We start from the raw sequence: 23889 nt of genomic DNA, 5'->3' as shown, positions 1-23889 counted from the left end.
TCAATGCTAATTAGGCAGCTGGAAGGAGCAACATATTACAAAGTGGACTTACCGATTTCTGCTTCTGTTTAGCTATAGAAGTATTAAAGAAGAAACAAAAAAAGTAACAAAGCATGCATGTTATTGAACTTTCACATGACACAAACAAATACAAGACTTGCTGAGTGACATACTGGCGATTAGCACGTGCGACAGACTGGAGTTTAGGAAGTGTGGTTACCTTCTTAAAGAAGGGCATTCTTTTCTCTTTAGACTGGGGAGACGTTACACTGTTTACACCTGTTATAGGGGATCGGTGGTTTGCCGGGGAATCAATGTCTTCTGCATCTAAGCCACTTGTATCTAAATCAATAGCTATATACACAGAAAGGTCCAGGTTATCAGGTGAGGGGAAGGAAGGAAAACAGGAATTGAATGAATGGGAATAATTCCAAAAAAAGTGTACAGAGGCAAATACAAATCAAAATATGGCAATGAACAAATTGTAAAGAAACAAACTCAAAGTTTATGTGAGCCAAATACAGAGACAAACAGGTGAAAATGGTTCATTAAATTATGCCTTGCATACCCAAGAGACTTTAACTGCCCCCTCCCCAGAAGAACGCAAATATATGTATAATCAAAGAGCAGAGTTACTTTCACTTTAATCACTGTTACATAGGTCCTCAAATTGGCAGGCTTGCTGGCAGTAACAATATCGAGCAGAGGCTTTCATTACTTCCCAGAGTCTTTCTGCTATGAGACACAAAGTCAGACAATGGAGATCACTCTGTTACCAGGAACATGTTGCAACAGAACCTTGCCTCTTGCTCCAGGCCAGGGCAGCTGGTGAACCACAGCCTTTGTTCTACATATAAAGGAAGATTATGGCACATACAGGAGGCCATAGGACTCATCATACCACACCAGCCAAGAATCCACACATTTTCTAGCCCTTCTTCAAGACTTTCCAGTTCACCCTACTGGGTTTTCCCTCCACTTGTCTCTCCACATTTCATGCCTTCTTTCCTATCCTGAGGGTCCCACCCTCAGTTTTTCCTCCAGTTTGTATTTTAACCTTTTCTATCCCAGTTGCCTTAAAGTTTGGACTTGAAATATTAACAGACCATTTCTACTCATGGATGCTATCTGACCTGCTGAGTTCCTTCAGCAATTCTTTTCACAAGATTTCAGCTGCTACAGCTTTTGGGTTTCACTCTTGCTACATAGAGTTCTAGTTTTCACTCATTTGGTGCTAATCAGGCTGTGTTCTAAATGTGGTGATGGGTCTGTCTCCACCATTCTGTCGGGAAGTTGAGCTCTGGATGAACGTGTTTTGGATTAAAATAAAAAGATGGGAGGATGAAAGATAAATATGACTAGGGCTGGGAACCTGAACTGTAAGTTTCCTCACAAAGCAATCTGCAAGGTTAGGGAAGGTAAAAATCAGACAATGTAAAGGAAACAGGAAAAAAAACTTCAACAAGGTATTAGGAGAGCTCAGAAGGGCCGTGAAATGTCCTTAGCAAAAGGATTAAGGAGAATTACATGACATTTTGTATGCATAATATATATTAGAAAATGGGAGGTAAGGAAAGGTAGGCCCATTCAAGGACAAAGGAGGGAATTGTTCATTTGAGGCAGAGGAAGTTGTCGAGGTCTTAAACAAGTATTTCACATCGGTATTTACCAAGGAGAAGGGCATGAATGATGGTGAGAACACAAAGGGGCATTTTGATATTAAGGATGTCTTGCGCGACTTGAAAGATTTAAGGTGGATAAGTTCCTGGAGCCTGATGGAATCTATTCCATAACACTGAGAGAGGCAGAGGAGGAGATTGTTGGAACCTTGACAGAAATCATTGTATCCTCTGATCTCTGGTGAGGTTCTGAGGACTGGAGAGTAGCCAGAAAATTAGATGCAAGTGAGTCTTATATCAGTGATAGGAAAATTAGTGGAGAAGATTCTTAAGGCCAAGGTTTGCTAGTATTTGGAAAAGGATAGGTATATTGGGGGGAAAACAGTTTTGCTTTGCATGGGAGGGATGTCCTATTGCACAAATTGAATTGGAATTTTTGAGGAAGCGATAAAGATGATTGATGAGGGTAAGGCAGTGGATGGTGTCAACATGGACGTCAGTAAAGCATTTGACAAGTTCCCTTGTTCTGGGCTGGCCCAAAACATTGAGTCACAGGGGATTTGTGGTGAGTTAGTAAATTACAAAAGAAACAAAAATCTAGACAGTCTCTATAACTATAATTTTACTGCCATTACATCATTCTTGCAAATCTTTTTTGCATCCCCTCCAGTAATAATTCCAGTCATGTGGTAACCAGAAGAATAAATGTACTCTCGTTGTGGGCCAAATTAGATTTGTTTTTCAATGCCCTGCTAATCATCAGTCAATTTAGAATATGAATCAATATAAATGATGAAATTATTGTTTCTTTCTCCACAGGCCTGCTGAGAATCTTCAATATTTTTGTGTTCATTGTTTGCATTATTTGCATCCCATAAACCACTTTAATTCCCTTCACTTGTCCAGGAATCTATGGAAGTGCAGTCTAAGTCTCTCAGTTCCTCTTGATGTCCTACCATTTATTTTGCATTCTCTTATTTACTCTCCCTACATACATTACTTCTTTGGATTGTATCCCATGTGTGTGTCTGCACACAATAATTTAAAAGTACATTGGTGAACAATGTCAAAATCTGCAAGTTCAGCAAACAGCTTTATCATGATCCCCAACATTGATGATCTATGGATTGATCTCACAAAATGCAAATAGCCTCATTCTGAGGCCTGCAACATCTCACCACAAGTGTTATTCCTGCCATTAAAAATTATGTCAACAAATTTTCCACTAAAGCCAATCTTGAATCCAATGGGCAATTTCCCTTGGAATTCATGGATTTTGACTTTCCTAATCAATCTTCCTTCTGGACTTGGTCAAAAGCCTGGCTGAAGTCATGTACAGAACCTTAATCCCTAATGCTCCTTGTTAACTGCTCAAAAACATTCTATCAAGATTGTCAAATGTAAACTTCCAATGTTGTTTTGTGATGTCTCCAAGACTTTTTCCCAGTAATATGTCCACCACAGATGTCAGTCTGACTAACCTGTAGTTAACTGGTTTATTCATGGTGTCTTCGACAGTGAGTATTCTCAGCTTTGTCATCAATGACGTGCAAGAGGTAGGGTCAGCACCGACACCAGGCTTCCTGGAGAGGCAGATTCTAACATCTGATGATACTTTATCAAGAAGCATGGCTTCATTGGGCAGAGCATTGAGTATAAAAGGAAGTCATGTTACAGCTATAGAAAACTTTGATTAGACCGTTACAGGAACGATATGGAGTTTGGAAAGGGTGTAAAAGATGACTGGTTTTTGAGGGTATGAGTTAAAAGGAGAGATTGGACAAAATTGGACTTTCTTTTGCTGGTGGGTAGGAGGGTGAAGGAAAACCTGATACAGGTTTATAAAATCATGAGGGGCATTGATAGGGTGGACAGTCAGAATCTTATCATGAGGTCAAAAGCACCACACACACTGGAGGGCACATGTATAAGGTGAGGGGGGAGGAAGTTTAAGGGAGATGTGCAGGGCACATATTTTATACAGAAACAGGTAGGTGTCTGAAACAGGCTGCCAGGAATGAATTTCATGATATCTTTAGGACAACAAATTCTAATTGTGAATAATGATGGAAACAGATACAATAGTTAGTATTTAAGAAACTATAAGATAGACACATGAATTTGAAGGGGATAGAGTGATATCTATCAAGTGCAAGCAGCAGTTTTAGTTTGATTAGTACATAAACATGGGCCAAGCGGCCTGTCTTCTATTAATATTCTGTGTTCTAACGTCATTTTGGATATCAATCAGAGGTTGGCTGCAAACTCACTATAGCAAAGCCAACCTGCACCGACCGGTTGGCTAACTAGGCACCAGTGTAGAATCAATAATTAAATGAAGGAAAGCAATATCAAAAGGGAAAGAGAAAGTCAATTAATAGATTATGCCTGAACACGTCTCAACTTTATGTTCAATTATGATTGAAGAAAAAAACGAAAATGAAAATGTTGAAGGCGTTGCTTCAGAGAACCTGGTTTCATCACTTTTCAACAGCAGTTCTGGTTTTCCAGAGTAAATTTAAAGTACAAGATGTGCTTCCTCATTGGTTTGAAATTAAAGATTTCAGGATAAAATCTGATTTACCTGCTCTCGTGTTCCACGGCAACATCAAACAAACACATTTGGTCAGGGTTGAAAAGGGGATTGTAATCTGGAGTTTTTTATATCGATTCCTATTTAAAGGACACCTTCCCAGGGCCTTCACAAATCGGACAGAGGTGAACTATGCATGGCACTGGACTTTTATTGGATACCTGCTCTGGGGATGAATTAAGTTTCTTTCATCCCAAATGGTTCCTTTTTTAATTGTAAAATATTATTTCTTGACTGATGTCAGCAGGTTTATAATCAGTGTCCAGTTGGATAATTTACTCAGCAATACCATTCCATTTTATTGTAGGAGATTCATTTACAGTAATTGGACAATGCAACACCAGCCTGTTCAAATAGGCCTAATCATTGGATTCAACCCAGCTATTATGTCCTTCATGGTGAGAAATCCATGATCACAGTCTATGTTTTTGCATAATTAGAACCAGGATTAGTGAATGTGGATCTTAAAATAATTCTTCAATAAGGGATCAGGAAAAGTTGTCAAAATGGTGATGACATGATAGTAAGTGGATGGGCATGCTGTTAAGAGGACATCCAAAATCTGCAACACTTGTAGGACATAAAATCCTACATAAAATAGAGTTTATTCAAGAAAGAGTGCGGTTATACGCATTCATCTAAATAAAGACCATCATCTGAATGGAGACATGGCAAATGGGTAGTGAACAGAATGATCTAAATATTCTTATGCATGCAACACAACAGGTAAGCAAGCAGTTGAAGCAAATAATTATGAAAGCAAATGGAAACAACAAAGGGGTTAGGGGTTGAAATGAATGAAGTTTTGTTGTAATTGTAGAGTGCTGGTGAAGCTGCATCTAGAGTACTGTGCACCGTTTTGGTCCTCTTATTTAGGGAAGGATGGGCTGGTATTGGAAGCAGTCCGGAGGACATTATCTCAGATAATTCCTTGGGAATGAAGCTGTAGGTCTATCATACATGGCTAAAAAAATGTATTATCTGTATTTGTTGGAGTTTAGAAGATGAAGGACAATCTTATTCAAACATGCAGGATCCTCTGTCCGCATCAATGACAGGGATCTCTCAATGGCCAACCATTTAAATTCTCTGCCCCACACCTGCGCCAACATGTTTGTCCATGGCCTCATGCATTGCCAAACCAAGGCCATCCGTAAATTGGAGGAGCAACACCTAATATTCTGTCTGGGCACCCTCCAACCGATGTTGGGTAATTGACATTAACATCGACTTCTCCAGTTTCTGTTCAACCACTCCACATTCTCCCTCTCTTCCCTATCCCTCATTCTCCTCAAAGCCAATATTAAAATATCTGGTGAGTCAAGAGAAATCCAGCTCTCCATTCATTGAGCCTCCCGCACCCCCCCCCCCCACCATTTTATTGTGCCCTCCATCCCTTATTCACCTATTACCTCTTGACTGCGGACACGTGCTCTGACCCCTGCCCCAACCCCTTCACCATTTTTTTTCAGATGCCTGCCTACATTTTTCTTATACCTTAATAAAGGGCTCCCGTCTGAAACATTGTCTACGCATCTTTATCTTTGCTGCATAAAGTACACTGTGTAACCTGGTGAGTTTCTCCAGCATTGTGTTTTTACTACAATCACTGAATCTGCAGACTTTTGTGATTCACTTCAAGATCCTCAGGAGACATGGCATATTGAAGATGAGGTGGTTCTGCATGTGGGAGGGTCTCGAACAAGGAGAGTTTCAAGATAAGTGTGGTCATTCAAAACTGAGATGAACGAGTGTATCTTCTCATAGAAGGTGGCCAATCTCTGGAATTCTCTACTCCAAACAAAGTCTGGTTCTTACAAAATCTTCAAAGCCAATATTAAAATATGAGGAAATCATTAAAGAGCAAAGGGGAGAAGGGGTGTGAAGGAGGGAGAGTAAATGAGAGAGAAAGAGGCAGGTCCGGAAAGGGAATGGGCAAGGAAAGAGGGAGTAGTGATCGAGAGAGAGGGAAAGGGAAGTCTGGAGCTGGGACAAGGGATAGCATTTTGGGAAAGGGTGAGAAGGAAAACCCAAATTAGGGAAAAGAGAAGCCTGGGAAAATAGGAAAGGGAGAAAGAAGTTTGTGGAGAGGGAAAAAGGAGATGGAGAGAGCAAACAAGTTACCTTTTTCCTGGGGTAACATTAGCAAATACTAAAGGTGATTGATTTAATGTGTGTATGGAGGACACTTTTAGGGGAGATATTAGAGATTTGGGGGTTTTTTTGTGTGTGTTTTTTTTTTAAAAACACAGCCAGTATTGAGTGCCTGGAATGCTTTGCTGGGGGTGATGGTGGAGCCTGGTACAACAGCTCCATTCAAAATATTTAAATAGGCACATGGATGTATGAAATATAGATGGTTATGGATCCAAGGGAAAAATTAGATTGCTGAGGTTTCCATAGGTCGGCATATCATGGGATGAAGGGCCTGCCTGTGCTGTGATATTATGGCTTTTTCTATGTTTATCATATAGCAAGACAAGGAACAAAAAGACTAGCGAAAGCAAGGGAAGGCAGTTGCAAATTAAGCTAGAAACATGAGAGAAAGATGGTTACCCAGTATTCCTGCTTACCACAAGATAACATTAGGGCGAAGGGAAAGGCTGGTAAATATAAGGAACATTGGTTGTTGAAGGATTTCAAGGCTCTAGTCAGGAGAAAGAAGGCTAATGTCAGTTTGAAGAAATATCGATCAAATGAATCCTGAGGTGAGTACAGGATGTGTAGGAGTGGGCACAGGAGGAAAAAAAAGGACACGAGATGGAGCTGGTGGGCAGGATAAAGGAGCATCCCAAGAGAACATAAAAGGTGGGTAGAAGGAGAGAATTGGCCCCATTAAAGATCAACAAAGCCTGCTTAATGTGGAGCTAGAGGAGAAGTGTGGGATTCTGAATGCACGCTTCTTATCAGTCTTCATTGTGGAGGAGATCAAGGAAGTCAAGGAATTAGAGGAAATGAGTGATGGGGTGCTGACCTACATTAGAACTACCAGGGAGGAGGTCTTGGCAGTGTTGGAGTGTATTAAACTGGATAAATCTCCAGAGCCTGATGAAGTACATTGCCACACTTTGTGGGAAGCAAGAGAAGAATTTGTGGAGTCCCTTGCTGAGGAATTCACATCATCTTTAGCCTTGGCTGAAGTGCTGGTAGACTGGAAGGTGCCTAATGCTGTGCTATTATTTTTTTTAAAAAAGGTAACAAGGACAAGCTAAGTAAGTACAGCCAAGTGAGCTAGACATCAGTGGTTGGAGGATTGTTAGAGGAGATTCTGAGAGATCTACCAGAATTTGGATAGCAGAAATATCACGTCTGATAAGAGTTTAAAGTGGTGACCAAAAGGGTTAATGAGGGCAGGGCAGTGGACATGGTATATATTGATTTTATCAAGGCCTTTGACAAAGTGCTGCAGGGTAGATTAGCCTGGAAGGTTAGAATACATGGGATTCAAGGTGAGCTAGTTCATTGGGAATCAAAACTGGCTTAGTGGAAGGAGGCAGAGGTAATCATGGAAGGTTTTTTTTTTAATGTATTGGAGGACTTTGTGCAGCTCTGTGGTACTGGATCCACTGCTGTCTGTCACCTGCAATAATGATTTGGATGGCTATGTAGTTAACTCGACGAGTAACTTTGAAGATGGCACCAAAATTGCTATTGTAGTGGATAGTGAGGAAGCATATCTCAGTTTACAAGAGGATATAAATGAGATGGGTTGGTGGGCCGATGAGTGGCAAATGAAATTAAATTCTGACAAACCTGAGGCATTGCACTTTGGTAAGTAAGTTAAACCAGGACAGACTTTCCATGGTGACTGGAGAGTGTTGTTGGACAGAGAGACCAAGGGGTACAGGTGAATAGTTCCATGTAAGTGGCAACTCAGATAGAGAAGGTGGTTAAGGTGCCATTCAGCATGGTGGCCTTGGTTGGGTGGGATATAGAGTTCAAAAGTTGGGAATTCATGATTCAGCTGTGCAAGGTGTTGGTGAGATCCCATTTAGAGTACCAGCGAGGACATGGGTGCAGAGGAGGTTCACCAGGATGTGGCCTGAGCAGATGTTGAGTTATAGGGAGATGCTGGGCAGGCTGTCTCTTTATTCCCTACAGAGATGGAGACTGAAGAGTGATTTTATAGATTACAAAATCATGAAGGGCATAGATAATGTGAATGCTCACAATCTTTTTCTCAGGCTAAATGATTCTAGAATCAGAGGGCATTAGTTTAAGGTGAGAGGGGAGAGATTTAGGAGGGACTTGAGAGTTCATCTGCCAGAGGAAACTGCAAATGTGGGCACAATAACAACATTCAGAAGACATTTGGACAGATTTATGAATGGAAGAGGCTCAGAGGAATATGGATCAAATGTTGACAAACAGGATTTGCCCAGAGTTTGAACTTGGTTTGCAATGGACTGGTTGGGCTGATGAGCCTATTCTGCACTGTATTCAATTTTAAAAGTGGTTCAGATGATTAATGAAATCTGAATAGCAGAATATCAATTTGTTGAGATTTTTTAAAACAAATTAAATTTAAACCTTCATTACTGTTCATCTCAGAATTAGCCAATTAAGTCTGGTCCTTTAAATATGACCTGATGTCCTCCTAAAGACGCGAGGAAGTTTATAGATTGATTTATCCCTCGTGACTCAAGATATTCCTTGTAAAAGCTAACACTGATACTGAATGCAGACACCACAGTAAGATACTGCTAGCCACACTATCCACCTGTAATATGAATCTGTGGCAGACCGTTGAGAGGATCTCAGCATTCTTTTTGGTCGGAGAGGCTAAACCAGCATCCAAAACCGTTTTATTCAGGTTTTCTTGATATTCCTGATGAGCGTCGAGATTCTTTTACCTTCCACGGATGCTGCCTAACCCATTGAGTTCCTCCAGCAATTTTTAAATTTACATTTACAATAGGGCCACCGTGACGCCCAATTTTGTGTTGATTCTTTTCAGCCAATATCCCACCCACACACAGATATAAATATTTAACGAAAACTCACAGCAGGAGCAACAATGCTGAAAACTGCAACACAATCCATCATTTGTTGAACGTTTTTTCATCTAAATGTGCAATGCATCAATTTTCCTTTTTATGTTCACTATTATTTTCATCCACAGTAAAATGAAATATTGTTATGCAGATGTATAATATAAGATTATCAACCAAGTAATTTCAATTGAAAGAAATCATGACATCTACTTAGATCAGTCTGCAGGAGAGTATCTTGGTGATTCACTCACCAGAGATGGGAGGAGTGGATCGCCTGGAACTAGGGACCACATCTCCTAAACTGGAAGACGAATTTCCCCCCGATTTACTAGGAGAGATTCAAAACAAAAAGTTCAGTTAAGAATATTATACAGGAACTGAAGTCATTTATTAAATTTATTAAATGAAATTCATCGGGCACACAAAACTCAAAACGGTAAACCAGTTTACCTATCTCGGCTGCAAGGATCGACAACGAGATAGACAACAGACTCGCCAAGGCAAATAGCACCTTTGGAAGACTACACAAAAGAGTCTGGAAAAACAACCAACTGAAAAACCTCACAAAGATTAGTGTATACAGAGCCGTTGTCATACCCACACTCCTGTTCGGCTCCGAATCATGGGTCCTTTACCGGCATCACCTACGGCTCCTAGAACGCTTCCACCAGCGTTATCTCCACTCCATCCTCAACATTCATTGGAGTGACTTCATCTCCAACATCGAAGTACTCGAGATGGCAGAGGCCGACAGCATCGAATCCAAGCTGCTGAAGATCCAACTGCGCTGTAGGTCACGTCTCCAGAATGGAGGACTATTGCCTTCCCAAGATCGTGTTATATGGCGAGCTCTCCACTGGCCACTGAGACAGAGGTGCACCAAAGAAGAGGTACAAGGACTGCCTAAAGAAATCTCTTGGTGCCTGCCACATTGACCACCGCCAGTGGGCTGATATCGCCTCAAACCGTGCATCTTGGCGCCTCACAGTTTGGCGGGCAGCAACCTCCTTTGAAGAAGACCGCAGAGCCCACCTCACTTACAAAAGGCAAAGGAGGAAAAACCCAACACCCAACCCCAACCAACCAATTTTCCCCTGCAACCGCTGCAACCGTGTCTGCCTGTCCCGCATCGGACTTGTCAGCCACAAACGAGCCTGCAGCTGACGTGGACATTTACCCCCTCCATAAATCTTCGTCCGCGAAGCCAAGCCAAAGTTAAAGATTGTTAATATTGCATTTATCTATTTGTGCAGCTTCCTGCCTAATTTTAGCTCATCTGTACAATTAAAGTGCACTATTTATTACATTCAAGGTGGGAACATCATTGCACATTTCAAACAATCCACTCCTCATCACTTTTGAATTATTTAATAGGGCAAAAGCAAAATGCTGGAGAGATTCGGCAGGTCAAGCAGAGTCCTTTATGTAGCAAAGGCAGAGATACATAACTGACATTCGGGGTTGCGCCCTTCATCAAAGTATGAGAAAATGCTGGTGAGTGTCAGAATAAAAGATTGGGGGGGGGGGGAAAAGAGAGAGGGTGGGCAGGGCAGGAAATGATAGGTGGAGAAGAGAGGGAGGGGACAGCAGCACTGAGGGGAGGGGGGTGAGGAAAGCCATGGTTGGGGAGGTGAAAGAACTGGAAAGGCAGGAAATGGGTGAGGGGCAAGGAAAGGCAAGCAGATTTAACGGTGCAACACTTGCGCCCACATCTCCTCCCTCACCACGATCTGGGGCCCCAAACAGGCCTTCCATGTTAAGCAACACTTCACCTGCACATCCAGAGGATTTATTTACTGCATCTGATGTATCCTTTGTGGCCTTCTTTACATTGGAGACTGGGAGATTGTTTCGATCAGCACCTCCTCTCTGTCCATAATCACAGCAACCTCCCAGTGGCCAACCACTTCAATTCTGAGTCACATTACCGTGCTCACATGTGTGTCCATGTCCCACCCTGACTATCTGCAGATCAGAGGAACACCTTATTTTCCATCTGGACACCCTCCAGCCAAATGTCACGAACATTGAATTCACTGCTGTAATGACAGTGATCATGTTTGCATTGCTACTAGCAATGTCTTAAGGATCATACTTCCTGTTAGATTACACTTGGCTGCCAGCAGCGGGCTCACACAGAGAGAGACTGCTGTATGAGAGATCTGCAATGGAGGACTGCAAGCCTCACAGTGGATGCTTACAACAACTTTAAAGTTAAGAACCTTTTCTTTCGCGGATTTCTCAAAATTTAAGAAGGAATCACCATTTAGCTGGCAAATGCAAGCAATAAGATACCTAGGTGTACAAATAAAAAAAATCTCGGCCAACTATATAAACTCAATTATTATCCACTAATGAAAAAATTACAGGACGATTTAGAGCATTGGAAAGATTTACCACTAACACTAATAGGAAGGATAAATTGTATTAAAATGAACATTTTTCCAAGGATATTATACTTATTTCAGGCATTGCCAATACAACTGACAGAGAAATTCTTCAAGGAGTTAAAGAAAATAATAAGGACATTTTTATGGAGAGGGGGAAACCGAAGATAGCACTAGATAAATTAACAGAATGGTATAAACAAGGAGGCTTACAACTGCCAAACTTTAAAAATTATTATAGAGCCGCACAATTAAGATACCTATCAGATTTTTATCAAACAAGGGAAAAGCCAGATTGGACGAGATTAGAATTAGATAAAATAGGGGAAAAGATACCTGAACATATATTATATAAATGGGATGAAAAATTGGTACAACATAGAAGTTCTCCAGTATTACATCATCTCCTCAATATTTGGAAGAAGATTCATGTAGAAAGAAATAAAACAAATTATCAATTACCAAAACTAATATTGACGCAAAACAAGTTACTCCCTTTTACAATAGATAACCTTTCCTTTAGAGAATGGGGAAAAAAAGGGATTAAAAGAATAGAAAATTGTTTTTCAGGAAATAGATTCTTATCCTTTGAACAAATGAAAGATAAGTACAATATAACTGGAGATACAGCGCAGGCATATTACCAATTGAGATCCTACTTGAAGGATAAATTAGGAAGCAGTTTGAGTTTGCCAGAGGGAAGTAACCTTGAATATGTGATTACAGATACAATGTTAATCAAAAGATTTATAACAAATATGTATATTAACCTGCAAGAAAAGGAGAATGAGGAAACAAATGGTAAAACTAAACAAAAATGGGAACAAGATTTAAATATAAAGATAAAAAAGGAAACATGGGAGAAGTTATGCTCCGGAACGATGAGAAATACAATAAATACGAGGTTACGTATGATACAATATAACTGGATACACAGGCTATACATTACACCTCAAAAGTTAAATAAATGGGACCCAACAGTATCTGATAGATGTTTTCGATGTAAAAAAGAAATGGGAACAACAATTCATGCAATCTGGACATGTGAGAAAGTAAAAAAATTTTGGGAAGATCTAAATCAGATATTAAATAAAATAACAGAAAACAATATACCAAAGAATCCAGAGATCTTCCTCCTAAGTAACGTAAAAAATAAAGAATTTGGAATTGATTTGGAGGATGCACAAAAAAGATTTGTTAAGATAGCTCTAGCCGTAGCAAAAAAATGTATTATGTCAACCTGGAAATTGGAAGATAATTTCAAAATACAACAATGGTATATAGAAATGAATAAATGTATTCCATTAGAAAAAATAACATATAGTTTAAGAAATAATATTGAAATATTCGAACAAATATGGGAGCCTTACATTAAATACATAGCGAAAACCTACTGGGGACAATCATTACCTAAGTTAACGGAAGGAAAAGGAAATGAAAAGAATGGACTCAGTAGAATTTCTGGTGTATTTTTATTGAATGACAACATTGTCTGACTGGTTTAATGTATCCTAGATTGTATACCTAAAATGGATGGGAGGGGGGAGGTAGGGAGGGTGGGATGGGAGGAGGGAGGGGGGGGGAGTAAATGGCACTGTATATGTGTGAAAAGGAAAAAGTGTGTACCATGGTTAATGTGATTTATGGTGTGAAAAGTAAAAAATTTAAAAAAAAAGAACCTTTTCTTTCATCCATGTGTTGTCTAAGAACTCATACATACGAATGCAAAATGAAACAACTGCTTGCCATCAAACCTGCTTGCCTTTTCTTCCCCCTCTCCTATTTCCTGCCTTTCTAATTCTTTTACCTTGCTGTGAACTGGAATTAATTGTCTATGTATTGTTCAGATGGCTAGCTCCTTCCTCACCTACCCCAATATAAACCCTGGTTTTCCTGCCTTACCTCAGATTCACCTGAGGTGATGATAATGAATATGTATGAGATGTACCGGAAGTCACGTGGTATGAGAGGGAGATAAGAGCACAAGCAACAGAACAAAGGAAAGTGGAAAATAAAGACTCTGAGAAGTTTACCTGATAAAACTTGTGTTTGATGTTTTATTAACTTCACATATCGGGCCACAAATGTGACATTGGCGACGAGGATGAAAGAAGCTTGAAGAAAATTAAAGACTAAACAAGATTACAGAGGATTACAGACAACTTCAAGGTGATAAGAATTTTCTCTTTGCTTAGTACTTTTGGGGCTGGAATATTTCCTCATGGCTGGGGCAGACGGTGACTTTCTAACACATAGTGGAATTGCTCATTTTGACCCAACGGGTGATGCAAGCACTGTAAGTGTGAAGTGGAAGGCATGGCTAGAAGAATTTGAATCCTACGCCGACAGTCGTGGCCTATTTCTAGATACCGGTACAGTTGAACAAAAAGCGCAGAGAAGGACGTTACTTCTTTTCACTGCTGGACCCACAGTTTGGGAAACATTTAAGACACTTTTGAATACTGGAAGAAAAGATGAGTACCGGAAAGTGTTAGATGCATTAAATGCACACTATGTAGTGACACCAAATGCTACATTTCAACGCCATTTGTTTCGGAGAATGAGACAAGAAGATGGCCAGACAATTGCTCAGTACGTGACGAGACTACACCAGCTAGCTGTTAGATGCAATTACATGCCAGCTGATTTGGACAACCAATTATTGGATCAAGTTGTACAGCACTGCAGATCAGATAAACTCAGAAGACGTCTACTGGAAAGAGGGAGTGAGTTGGAACTCACCGATGCTTTAACCATTGCTGCTGCATTAGAGGCTGTTGAAGGGAAATTTCATACCATGACCCTGAAAGACAACTCAAGCCAGCAAATTAAGAGGCTCTCACATCACCATAATCAGCCAAGATATACATCAACACAGAACGTGGAGTGTTATTGATGTGGAAACCGAGGTCACTTTGGAAAAGACCCATATTGCTCGGCCAAAGGCAAAGTTTGCAGAAAGTGTGGAGGTAAAGAAGTGCAAAAAGAAAGTCCAATGCAGACCAGAAGAGGAAGAGTACAACTTCCAAAGGCAAAGCCTGGGGGAAAGGAAAGTATCCTGGAAAGAAAGACACCATTCGCCAGATAGACAGTGACGATGATGATACCCAGGAGGAACAGAGTTGTTACCAATTTACGTTGAATGAAGTACGTCATGAGAAGGTCCCAGTGATCATTGGTGGAGTGACAGTGCAGGTCATTGTAGACTCAGAGAGTGACAGTAATGTGATTGATTGACATTTATGGGAGAAGTTGAAAAGGAAAAAGATCATCTGTACCTCAAAGAAGTGTTCCAAGAAACTGTATCCATACACAGCAACCAAGCCATTGCAGACCATTGGATGTTTTACTGCAACTGTTGAAGCTGGAGATAAGTACACCGAAGCAGAGTTTATGGTCATAGAAGAGAGGGGAGAACCATTGCTGAGTAGAAGCACAGCACAAGTCCTGGCAATACTTCATATTGGAGCTTGTGTCAATTCAATCATATGAGGATATGAAGCAAGAATTCCCCGCAGTCTTCCAAGGAGTAGGAAAGCTGAAAGGTCGACAATTGAAGCTAGCGGTAGATGAAACGGTCAAACCCAAGGCACAACCAATGCGCCGCACTCCGTTTGGACTTCGTGGCAAAGTCGAAGCCAAAATTAAAGAATTGATCGAACAAGACATTATTGAACCGGTGGAACATTCGACACAATGGGTCAGTCCCGTAGTGATTGTGCCCAAACCAAAGGGTGACATAAGACTATGTGTTGACATGAGAATGGCCAATGAAGCTATAATTAGAGAACGACACCCTATACCAACAGTGGAGGAAATACTTCAAGAACTAACTACCAGCAAGGTATTCTCAAAAATTGATCTGAAATGGGGCTATCATCATTTAGAGCTGGATCCAGGTTCCCGAGATGTGACAACATTTGTGACTCCCTGTGGATTGTATCGTTACAAGAGACTATCATTTGGAATTAATGCAGCTTCGGAGATCTACCAGTATGAAATCCATCGAGTGATTCAAGGCATTCCTGGAGTTTCCAACATTTCTGACGACATCATAGTCCATGCACCAACGAAGGAAGAGCATGACAAATGGTTGAGGCGTGTACTATCTAGACTACAGGAGGCAGGCCTTACCGTGAATGGAAACAAGTGCCAGTTTGGTGTGTCAGAAATGGACTTCATGGGACACAGACTTACACGGGAAGGACTAAACCCTGCAGAGGCCAAGGTGAAAGCTATTGCAGAGGCACGTGCACCTCAGAACGCAACAGAGGTGAGGAGTTTCCTGGGATTGATCAATTTTTGTGCAAAGTTCATTCCTAATTTCGTTACAGTGGCAGAACCACTAAGGAAACTAACCAGGAAAGGTGTACCATTTTATTTTGGATCTGAGCAGAAGAAAGCGTTCACAGCGCTGAAGCAAAGCCTGACAGATGCAAAAACTCTTGGATATTACGATCCGGCGGCATCAACCAAAGTCATAGCGGATGCCAGCCCGGTTGGTTTAGGAGCCGTGTTGGTCCAGATGCATGATGGAGGACCAAGAATCATTGCCTATGCCAGCAGATCGTTATCAGATGTGGAAAGAAGATACTCTCAGACAGAGAAAGAAGCACTCGGACTTGTATGGGCCTGTGAGAGGTTCCATACATATTTATACGGCATTGAATTTGAACTCATCACAGATCATAAGCCATTAGAGGTGATCTATCCACCTAGATCCAAACCATGTGCCAGAATAGAGAGATGAGTACTCAGACTACAACCCTACAAATATAAAGTAATCCACATTGCAGGGAAAGCAAACATTGCAGATCTGCTGTCCAGATTGGTGAAGGATGGAGGTCCACAATCCACGTCAGAATTGGGAACAGAAACAGAGAGCTTTGTACGCTTTGTAGCTATTCAGGCGACACCGAAAACTGTGACTACGAAGGAAGTCGAGAGAGAATCCGAACGTGATCCAGAACTCAGGGAAGTAAGAGAATGCATACAGAGTGGACAATGGGACAAGTGTACTCACAAGGCTTACATTCCCATTAGAGACAAACTTTGTTTGTATTAAGAGGTTGCAGGTTGGTGATACCGCAAAGATTGAGACCGAAGATCGTATCCTTAGCGCATGAAGGACACCTAGGTATTGTTGGTACCAAGCAAAACCTCAGGACCAAGGTATGGTGGCCAGGTTGTGATAAGGACGCAGAGAAATTTGTTAAAACTTGTCACGGATGTCAAATCACAAGTAGGAGTAATCCGCCAGAACCGATCCGGAGTACGCAACTCCCAACAGGACCATGGATCGACGTAGCTGTTGATTTTCTTGGACCTTCACCGACGGGTGAATCAATTATGGTAGTGATAGATTACTACAGCAGATACTATGAGTACGTGGTGTTGAAGTCCACAACCACTGAAAAAACAATACAAGCGTTAGCAGAGATATTCCCAAGATATGGATTACCTGTTACATTATGCTCTGACAATGGTCCACAATTCATTTCAGAGACATTTGCGGAATACATGAGGACCACAGGTATCCACCATCATAAAGTAACTCCGAAATGGCCGCAAGCCAACGGAGAAGTAGAGAGACAAAATCAGTCCATTGAAAAACGATTGAGGATTGCACACGCAGAAGGACAAAATTGGCGAGAAGCATTGCTATCTTATGTGGCTGTCTATCGAGCAACGCCTCATGCAACCACTGGAAAAAGTCCTGCAGAAGCATTTTTTGGGAGAAAAATCCGCACAAAAATGCCAGAAATAAAGGAAATCCGAGACGACCAGGAGATGAGGGACCACGAGGCTGAAAAGAAAGGTGCAGCAAAGCTGTACACAGATTCGAAACGTGGAGCCAAGTACTCTGACATCATGCCAGGAGATAATGTTCTAGTGAGGCATGAAACTGGTGGTAAGCTAGACACACCTTATTACCATCAACCCTATACTGTCGTATCCAGAAGTGGCAGTATGGTGACAGTCAAGTCTCCGATTGGAATCCTGTATAAGAGAAATGTATCAGGTGTAAAAAGGTGCCAGTCCAGAGATACATCGAGCGAAGAGGTTGAAAGGCCAATACGAGATGCTGAAACTGAGAGACCTGATGATGTTCCAGAGGCAGTTACCAGCACTCCTGATGAAGTGACTAGAGCGCCAGAAACACCCGAGCAGTATTTCCGACACCGAGAGTGAACAACCGAGAAGCGACGACAATATCGCAGGCAGGCCGAAACGAAACCGGAAAGCGCCCAAACGATATGAAGACTTTGTGCCATAGTTTTAATCAGAACTTTGGGACAGTGATTTAATCTTGTATCATAAAGTGCATGTATGAGTGCTGTAGGAAGTAAACTTTATGTAGTTGAGTTATAGTATTACCATTAGTTACGATGTTTGTATGTTTCCGAGGGATATAGATAAGTGAAGGTAAAGTTTATTTTTGATTAAAGGAGGGATGTCATGATAATGAATATGTATGAGATGTACCAGAAGTCACGTGGTATGAGAGGGAGTTAAGAGCACAAGGAGGAGAACAAAGGAAACTGGAAAATAAAGACTCTGAGAAGTTTACCTGATAAAACTTGTGTTTGATGTTTTATTAACTTCACATTTCGGACCACAAATGTGTCTATTGTGTCTACCGGCCATTGATTGTAGCTATTCAAAGTGTGTTTGTACTTCTCACTTGTCTCTGAGTGTATTCAGTTGTGTTACACACCAACACAGCCGTCTTTCCCCGCTCCTGCCCCTCAGTGCTGCTATCCCCTCCCTTTTTTCTCCACCTATCATCTCCTCCCCTGCCTCTCCCCCCCCCCACCCCACTTTTTTATTCAGACGCTCACCGGCATTTTCTCATACTTTGATGAAGGGCTCAAGCCCAAAACATCAGTTCTGTATCTCTGCCCTTGCTACTTAAAGGGCACTGATTGACATCCTGAGTCTCTCCAGCATTGTGCATTTTTACTTCAACCACGGGGTCCATAGAATTCTGTGTTTTACCTCCATTTAACAATAGAGCACTTGCAGGGATTTAAAATAGATTTAGAATCAGAACCAGTTTACTGTCAAGACCATGTGTCTGAAATTCGTCGTTTTGCAGCAGCTGTATTGCACATTACAGATGCAAACATTGCTATAACTTATAATTCAACTCTTTAAAAAAATTTAGTGCAAAAGAGAAGTGGAGTAGCATCTATGGCTCATTGTCCATTCAAGTATCTGATGGCAGAGGGGAAGAAGCTGTTCTTGTAACATTGGGTGTTCATCTTACAGCTCCTGAACCTCCTTCCTGATGGTAGCAATGAGAATAGAGCATGGCCAGGGTGGTAGCAGGTGGTCCTCGATGATAAAGGCTGCTTTCTTGAGACACCGCCTCTTAAAGATGTCCTTAATGGAGTGCAGATTAATGCCCATGATAGTGCTGGCTAAGTTCACAGAAAGGACAATAGTGAAAAGACAACGCTCATCAAGTAAGATTGAATAGATTGGAAAACATTTCTTCCTAAAATTGTTGCATGAGAAGTAGCCTGATTAAACCATTAAGAAGATTGAAGTGCTTGATTGTTAAGCAATGTTTTTTGGGGGTTTTTTTGCTTTCACTTGAAGGAGTGATTAAAATTAGGGGCTATGAAGCTGACACAGCCACTAAAAAAATTCAGTGACCAATTTAGCAAAAAAAAATGGATCCAGGGAGAATTTAGAATAGGATTCATTTTTCACTGGAAGTAAAGAGCTTTGGAGTGGTTAGAGAAATGATGGGCTTTGCAGGAGAAGACAGAGAGGTACTAGAAGATTGCCTCTCCAACTGGAGGACTGTGACTAGTGATGTTTGTCAGGACTTGGAGCTGGGTCCATTGTTTATGATCAATCTATATGACAATCTTCATAATAATATGGTAAATCGAATCAGTAAATTTGCATAAGACACAAAGATTGGGGTGTTGTGCACAGCAAGGAAGGCTCTCAAACTTGCAGTGGGATCTGAAGATTCGGAAAATTAGGCTTTTAAATAACAGATGTAGTTTAATGCTGACACATGTGAGGTGTTGCATGATGAGTGAACAAACCAGGGTAGGACTTGCACAGTAAATGGTAATGCACTGCACCTACAGTAGAACAGTGGGATCTGGGCATACAGATACACATTTCCCTGAAAGTGTCAGAAAAAAAAATCCACCCCCTAAAATGATAAGAAGACAAAATGACTTGATCCAGTGTGTAAAAGTAAGATGACACAATTTTCTTGTTTATTTTCATTGTCTAATGACATTGTTTAATGGTTTTATTGTATTGTATATGTTGAACATTTAATGGTTTTGGAGGGGGGTGGGAAGGGGGGGAGGGAAGGTAGGGGGGAAAAAGGGGATAAAGTGCCACTGTGTATATTTAAGAGGGAAATGTTTGTATCTATTTTGATTGATATGGTTCATAGTGTGAAAAATTAAATATATATTTTTTTTAAAAAGCAAGAAATCTTTTGGCACATTGTCTTTCATAACTCAAGGTATTGATTACAGGAGTTGGGATGTTATGTGAAGTTGAATCAGATGAAAGATATCAACAAAAATGTATGGAAAATTTACAATGATGTTGCCAAGACTTGAGGAGCTGAGTTGTGGAGAAAGGTTGAATATGTTAGGACTTTAGCCCCTGAGGCATTGGAGAATGAGTGGAGATTTGATAGAGGTACACTAGATGATGAGGTGTATAGATGGGGTAAATGAAGGCAGGCTTTTTCCATTGAAGTTGGGTGAGAAAAGAACTAGAGGACATGGTTTGAGGGTTAAAGGTGAAATGTTTGATGGAATCATTAGGGGGCATTTCTTCCCTCAGAAGGTGATGAGAGTGTGGAACCAGCTGCCAGTGGAGGTGGTGGATTTGGGTTTGAATCGACATCAAGGAGAAGATCAGATAGGTGTGGTATCTGGGGCTATGGTCCAAGTCTTCGGGACTAGGTGGAATAAACAATTTGGCATGCACTATGGGGCCTTTTCTGTATTGTCGTGTTCCGTGGTTCTACAGAAGCAGGCTTGAAAGAGAAGGTACAGAAGAGATGAGGATCTCAGGAGATGCAATCAGCATGGGCTTGTTGGGCCAAATGGCCTGAATCTGTGCAGCAGTGTTATGTAATACCATACAGCTTGATTATACCACCATATTCATGACATTTGGCATTCCCACTTGGGCAATTGTCCCTGCTGACATCCACCTACTCTAATTCCATTTCTGCACGTTCTTTTTAATCTTGATTGCATTCAAGGATGCTCAGGCTTCTGACTGGTTGTCTAATTTTGGCAGAGATTTTCTTTTCTTCCTAATGAAATGAACATTGTTTTTTTATTAATCTTGAATTAATATTATTGTTCATCATTAAACTAAGTTTTTCTTTAATTGCCCAAATGAAACAAATATGTTTACTCAACTAATTTTCACATTAAATATCGTCAAGATATGAGCACATTTAGAACACCCTGAAGTTTTACAGGAGAATTGAAAATTATCATCAGACATTTGGGAATCTGAAAGAGAACTCCAGCAACATGGGTTTTGCCACTTTCCAACGAGGCATCTGTGAGAATGTCATTCAGAAGTGTACAACATGCTGTATTGTAGAAAAGATAAATTTGCAATTACAATAGAACTCTGATAACATGGCACTCTCCGAACTTTAAAACAAACCGCTGAAGGAACTCGATCTTTCAGGTCAAGATCCTGCTTCAGAACTGAGAGTACACAGGAGAACTAAACAGCATAGCAGTTAGGGGGAGAGGCAGGGGCTGGCAAGCAAAAGTTAGAGCCGGGTGAGGAGGGGGAAATGATGGGAAGATGGAGCCATGTGGTGAAAGGGGAGTTGTTGAATTGGGAGACAGCATCTGGCGAGTGATACTATTTTTGGTCAAGGGTACAGGATCCGCAGTCTCTTGTGCCACACATAGATTTGGCCGACTTTCCAGATTATTGGATTCTATGCCTATTAATACCTCCAGCAAAATGTTAATTTGCTTTCTTTTTTAAATATATAAATATTGAGTTTATAGGGTATGCTGAGTTTAAATGGTCAATGGGAAATGGAGTTTCTAGGGCCCAATGGGTTTAAAAGAATGGGAAATGGAGTTTCTAGGGCCCAATGGGTTTAAAAGAATGAAAAATCGCTCTCCAATAAATTGAAGAGGGTGGGAAAATGACCCTGGCAAGTTCAAAAAGAGCATGGGAAATGAAAAGTTGGGAAACAAGAATATCCACTGTGAATCAATGAGGAACAAAACCATTGTCATTTCATGGATTTAAGAATCTGGAGAGAAAGAAAGAGAGTTCTATATTTCTGCACAGATTTTTGAATGCTGGAAGACAGATACAAGAACTATAATGGCATGCTCAGATTTTAGCAATGTGGATGTTAGCACTAGCGGCCCTTTTCGGAGATGCAACAAGCACTTTTAAAGTGGCACATCAGCTGATTAAGCAGGTGCCTCGTACAAGAGGCAGAATTTCCTCAGGAAATTCAATTTCCTTTGAATAGACTGAAATTCTGTCTGTAAATCCATTCCATTGCGTGCATTTATTTTTCAGCTTACCTTGAGTGATATTTTCCCTGCTTTGTTTTTTGGTCACTCTGTAGTCTCATATTTTCTAGCTTGACTGGACTTGGGATGAACCCTATTTCACAGCCTTCCTTCACCAGCCGTCCTATCCACCAGTCATTACTGAATTTCTAAATGTGGAAATAAGGAACAAAAATAATGTTACATTTTACCATATTATTTTTGTGTTCAATGCTGCATCAATGCAGCTGAGGATCTGAATGATTACATCAGGGCTGCTACAGACTTTATCAAAACAGTTGCGAATGAGTATATCCCCACCAAATCATTCAGGGTTTTCCCTAACCAGAACCCCTCCATGACCAATGAAATCCAGAACCTGTTGGAAGCCAGATCACAGACAATGAAGTCTGGAGATCCAGAGCACACAACAAGGAGCTGTACAACCTATGGAAAGCCATCTCCTGGGCGAAGTGGAGATTCTGGATGAGAATGGAAACAACAAAGAACACCCGACAGCTGTGGCAGGGCCTAAATGACATGACCTACTACAAAGCCAAATCCGATGCAGAAGGAGACAGCAAAGCTTCACTCCCTGATGAACTCCATGCTTTCTATGCTCGATTTGACCAGCAGAACAAGGAAGAACCGCTGCTTACCCTCATGCATCTGATGATCCTCTACTGCCAGTATCCGAAGATGACGTGCGGGCTACCTTCAGAAGAGTGAATCCAAGGAAAACATCTGGTTTGAACAGCATACCCTGCTGGGTACTGAAAACCTGTGCTGGCCAACTGGCCAACGTATCCATGGATATCTTCAACAACTCACTCCAACAGGGTGTAGTTCCCACCTGCTTCAAATAGTTCTCAATCGTACTGTTGCCCAAGAAGAGTGAGGTAACCTAAATGACTACATATCCACAAGTGCTTTGAGAGGGTGGGACTGATGCAGATCCTGTCTGCGCTGTGACATGGATATGTTCCAATTTGCCTAATGCAGCAACAGGCCTACAGCAGATGCCTTTTCACTGACTCTAAACAAAATCCCGGAAGACCTTGGCAGCAAAGACATCAGGATGCTCTTTATCAACTACAGTTCAGCATTTAATCCCATCGTCCCCTGAAAACTGATCAGTAAACACCAAGATCTGGGTCTCAATACTGTGTAATTGGATACTGGATTTCCATACCTCCACATTCCAATCAGTGAGAATTGCCAAGAATATCACGTCCACAATCTCCATCAGCACCACAAGGCTGCACATTTAGGCCACTGCTCCACTCGCTTTGCACCCTTGACTATGTGGCACAGTGTGACAATACCATCTACAAACTGGCTGACGATACCACAGAAGTGGTTGTATAAAAGGGGTGATGAGTCAGTATGCAGGACTGAGATTGAAAACTTGACAGAAAGGTGTACTAACAACAACCTTGCACTCAATATTACCAAAACCAAGGATTTCCTGATTGTGGACTTGACGAGGGGAAAACCAGAGGTGTACGATTCAGTGGGGAGCAGACAGGGAGAGGGTGTGCAAATTTAATATCCTGGGAGTCACTATCTCATGGATGTTTCCTGGATCCAACATCATGAAGAAAGGACATCAGCACCTCTACTTCCTCAGGAGTTTGGGGAGGTTTTTGGTACGGCATCGGAAACGTTGGCAAACTTCTACATAGATGTAGTGGAAAATGTGCTAACGGCTACCTCGTGGCCTGGAAGGGGGGGCACCAATACCTCCGAGCAAGC

General features: G+C 41.2%; 1 protein-coding gene across 5 annotated transcripts in view; it reads right to left on the bottom strand.

Annotated features, from left to right (window-relative positions):
* The window catches only part of LOC138751826 (voltage-dependent L-type calcium channel subunit beta-2-like), a 313138-nt gene that overhangs the window by 39489 nt on the left and 249760 nt on the right, over positions 1-23889 (bottom strand). For 3 of the 5 annotated variants that reach the window (XM_069914663.1, XM_069914659.1, XM_069914660.1), the window contains exons 4-6: positions 22168-22304; positions 9458-9534; positions 221-354 (exon numbers count right to left, since the gene is read on the bottom strand). In XM_069914663.1, coding sequence (XP_069770764.1) covers positions 221-354; positions 9458-9534; positions 22168-22304 — 348 coding nt within the window. Of the gene's footprint in view, positions 1-52; positions 73-220; positions 355-9457; positions 9535-22167; positions 22305-23889 lie in introns of all 5 variants that reach the window. The other 2 variants (XM_069914664.1, XM_069914662.1) reach the window with 1 other exon arrangement.

The sequence above is a fragment of the Narcine bancroftii genome, chromosome 1 (genome assembly GCF_036971445.1).
Source record: "Narcine bancroftii isolate sNarBan1 chromosome 1, sNarBan1.hap1, whole genome shotgun sequence".
NCBI lineage: Eukaryota > Metazoa > Chordata > Chondrichthyes > Torpediniformes > Narcinidae > Narcine > Narcine bancroftii.
The sequence above is the reverse complement of the archived record's forward strand: the minus strand, read 5'-3'. Positions and strand labels throughout refer to the sequence as shown.